Raw genomic sequence first — 4,144 nt, 5'->3', positions numbered from 1 at the left:
TAACACGTTCTTCATTGAAGCACTGTATAATCGAACGCTGCCCGATTGGGCCAAGAAGGTGTATCCCAGCGCAGATATGACGTATATAGCTGACTTTGCCTTTTCTATAGGCACGTATACGCGGCGTATGGCGCGCCTCAAGATCGGTCCATTGATAAAAGAGATGCTACACCGTTTTGCCGATAAGGCGCGTGGGTCACTGAAACCCAATCGCTCTGTGTGGATTTACAGCGCACACGACACAACTGTGGCGAACGTTTTAAACGCACTCAAGTTGTATAATGTAAGAAAGTTTTTAATTTAATTAATTTAATTTTAAATGTTTGGAATATTTTTTAGTTGAAAAGCCCAGGCTACACAGCGTGCGTACTATTCGAGCTGCGTCTAGATGAGAATAATCATCCATTTGTTTCGATTTTCTACAAGAACACTTCAGCCGAACCGGCATTGCTGAGCATACCTGACTGTGGCGTTGCGTGTCCGCTGGAGAAAACACTCGAAATCTATAAAGACATATTGCCTGTGAACTGGGAGCAGGAATGCAAATTGAGTACAATGATGATGACGTACGATGAGGCTAATATTGGCATGGCAATGGGTAAGCATGAGTGCTAAATGAAAAATGCAACGCAATCCAATATATAAGCAATTATGTGTTTTTATTTCATATTTCCAGTTATTCTTGGATCGATTATCTGCGCCATGTTAGTGCTTTCCTACATTTTTTTGATTTACTATCGCCGTCGTCGATACAGCACGTATGCCTATGCACAAATGGCCTAATTGTTGACAATTGATATGACCGGACAACAACTCTTCGACAACCTGACCCCAACCAGCTCCAAAACAATCGGCACAAATTTGATGTTCCTCTCTCTGTATGTTAATGAATAAATTTAATGTTTTGCATTTCATTTTAATATCAGATAAATTTGATATTTAACAATTGAATTGCATTTTCGGGTGTGTGTGTGCTTGTAAATGCATTGATTGTGATTCACATTTTTAGTCGATAACTTTGCTGTAATATCCAATTAAGACGTTTTATATTACCATATACATAATTATATATGTATGTATACATAGCAAAATACATACATTTTTATACGTTAACCTAAATTCGTATTCTATTATATAATTTAATGGCCTTATTCATAAAAAATAAAGTAGGTTTAAAGAGCTTTATAAAATGACGTTTTCATACATTTTTCAGTTTATAAACCTTTTTTAAAGCTACTTTATTTTTTATGAATAAGGCCATAAGAATGTTATTTGGCGTAACAAAGAACCATATATTTTCTAAATATTGAACTCGTTTAGTTTAATTTGTGTATCTATAGGTTCGTGAAACTGTAACAAATTTAATTTTATATTTATGTTTTACTTTACATTCTGAGAAAAAACCATTTTAAGTTTATTAATAATAGACGTGTCGTTATTACTCACAAAACTAATTTTTTGTGTTCACAAATATGCCTACTGGAATGGTGCTTATTGCCACATACATTTACACAAACATTTATAGAATTTAACTGTAATTCGTTTTTTTTTTGTTCATTTATCCATTTGTACGCNGATAGACGTGTCGTTATTACTCACAAACAAATTTTTTGTGTTCACAAATATGCCTACTGGAATGGTGCTTATTGCCACATACATTTACACAAACATTTATAGAATTTAACTGTAATTCGTTTTTTTTTTTGTTCATTTATCCATTTGTACGCATCTGTATTTGTCGTTTGTCCTTTTCCTATAATAATATTCATATGTACATATAAAAAATGAGCGCAAATGTGTAGCCATAAAGGTGCAAGTAATTTGCGTTAAAATTGAAAAAAAAAATTGAAGAAAAGACTGTTGTTCATAAAAATAATGCTTAAAGATACTTTTTTACTACATAAATTCCAATAAAACAATATATACAATAAGTATGTACTATATAAAAAATAAGTAAAAGTATGTAAAGAATATTGATTTCATTTAAATTGTATAAGGAAACAAATATATAAGGCAACAACTTAAAAAAAGGAACGTTTCATTCGTCATCACAAGTACGTATTTAAACCAGAAAATTAAAATTATTTTTGAAATATTAATCGGTCTTCGGCCGTCCGGCTCAATGCCTTTTCCTTTTTCTTCGGTCTTTGAACAGTTGCACCTAAGTAGATCGATTTTAAAGGCTTAGTTGTATTAATGCCGCTGTTTTCACCACGTCTTGGTCAAGTAGAGACTCGTTTGCTTCGCTCGGCCTAGGAAAGTCAATTGCATTGCCAATTCTATAAAAGTCCTGATCGTTAACAGGTTTCTAGGTGCATTAATCCAAACTCAACGATATGGTGAAAGGTCCAGGGTTTCGTAATTATTGTCGCGAGGCTTTATTTAGTTTTATTCGAGAGTCTCAACAAGTTCTACTTTCTTCGTGGAATGTATTGCAGCACAGAGAAAAAATATTATTCTGAAGGTATTTATATTAGTTCAAAAATATACATAAATTTTTGTAACACAATTTTGTCAATTGTTTGGTCGAGCTTCCGCTTCAATTCGAGATGTGCGTCTTGATGTTATTACTAGGGTCCGTAACGGTTGTGGTTTTTATAATAAAAATATTAATTTAACTGTTATAATGGGATTTATATTTTCCCGACGAAACTTAACCGCTGTTCTATAGTTTTTATTTTTTTTATCGCAATTTTTGATTCTTATTTTTTCAATCATACCCTAACCGTTATTTTCAGATTAAAATTTTTAGATCATAAAGAACGCATTCTCCATTATAACGATTAAAAACTATCAAGAAAATAAAATTCCAAATTAAAAAATTTATTTTTTGTCGAACAAATAAAATTCGTGTTATTTTCGAAAAGCGAATGGCTTTAATGAGAAATTTTTCATGACTCAGGTTCAATCAGAGATTTGCCATTGTCCGCTAAGGGGCATATTATCACATCAGATTTGTAGTCACTTCTTCCCAGGGAAGAAGACCTTGAAGTCTCAACTGTTCGCAAAATGAAAAAAGTGACCTTGTTGCATTGTCCCAAAGTCTTATAATATAAAAAAATCGCTTGCTTGCTGGAAGAATTTCATAACTCAAAAACTCAACTTATGAAGGAGGAATCTCGGAAATGATTATATGCCTGGACTCTGTTCCGCAAGCCTTTTAGCAACCCCTTTGCTTGTGTCCTATGTTGCGGGGAACATTAAAGATAGACGATGTTCCGGCCGGAAATAAAGAAAGGAAAGAAAATTATCGAGGCGCCTAGACCAACGGAAAGCTCGCTCTAAACAGCTACTATCCAGTTATTCTGGACCGCCTAATGAACTGTCGAACTAATAAACAGAATTTCCATACAATTCCCAATTTACCATTATATCGGAGCGGCTTGTCAGAGCTTGTCTAGCCAGCAGCCAGAAGTTAAAGGTTCTATCACCTTTTGTTCCTTTACAAGGCCCCATAATCAGCATTTGAACTCTTGAGTTAAGCGAACGTACCAAAAACATGATTTTCAATACCTTGTTTTGTATTAAAAAAGGTTTAACATGCAAATATACTTTGACAATTTAGAATTTTCGTAAAACGAAATTAAAAAGATTTGACATTTTAGAGACCAAATAATTTGAAAAAAAAAAAATCATCTGCTCTACCGCTACTACATGTTCAATATGCCTTGATTTGTACAGATTTGCAAATTTGACAATTAAAGGGTGGGGTTGTTTGGAAATTTCTTATTGAGCTGAACTCATTCTCGATAGAGATTTCTAGACAACTCCATTCTGTGACTGCCAAAATGTACAAAGCTGTACAAATGTACATATCATGTGGTCCCTGCTTCAGTGCTCTGGTCGCACTAGCTCCCTCAAAATTCAAATTGAGAGTTCGAAACAATTCCGACTTGGAAATATAAAGGTTAATATGAAAGACCTAACGCATTACGTTAATGGCCAAATATTAGTTGTTATCTCGTATGAGTCCGAACTTACCATTTTTTAGCAGATTTTACTGGAAATTGATCCCGTAATCGGTTATCTGGCAACTGAGAGGACAAATGACAGAGTAAAAGGGGTTCTCTCTTTGTCAGAAGTTACCAGTTTTAATCCGAAGATTTTTTACTGGTAAATTCTGGTAAATGTGTCAAACGATCAG

At 33.8% G+C, this 4,144-nt stretch overlaps 1 protein-coding gene across 1 annotated transcript; it reads left to right on the top strand.

The window, feature by feature from the left end:
- Positions 1-7: 7 nt before the first annotated feature.
- On the top strand, positions 8-1,128 carry LOC108383189 (venom acid phosphatase Acph-1-like; the record flags this gene model as incomplete). Its single annotated transcript, XM_017639569.1, has 3 exons — positions 8-283; positions 340-598; positions 677-1,128. Coding segments are annotated over 3 exons (642 nt in total), but the record flags the coding sequence as incomplete, so codon positions are not given.
- Positions 1,129-4,144: the final 3,016 nt, after the last annotated feature.

This window comes from Rhagoletis zephyria, unplaced genomic scaffold (genome assembly GCF_001687245.7).
Source record: "Rhagoletis zephyria isolate East Lansing unplaced genomic scaffold, Rhagoletis_zephyria_1.1 Rzeph_scaffold_31345, whole genome shotgun sequence".
NCBI lineage: Eukaryota > Metazoa > Arthropoda > Insecta > Diptera > Tephritidae > Rhagoletis > Rhagoletis zephyria.
This window is presented reverse-complemented; position numbering and strand designations above follow the sequence as displayed.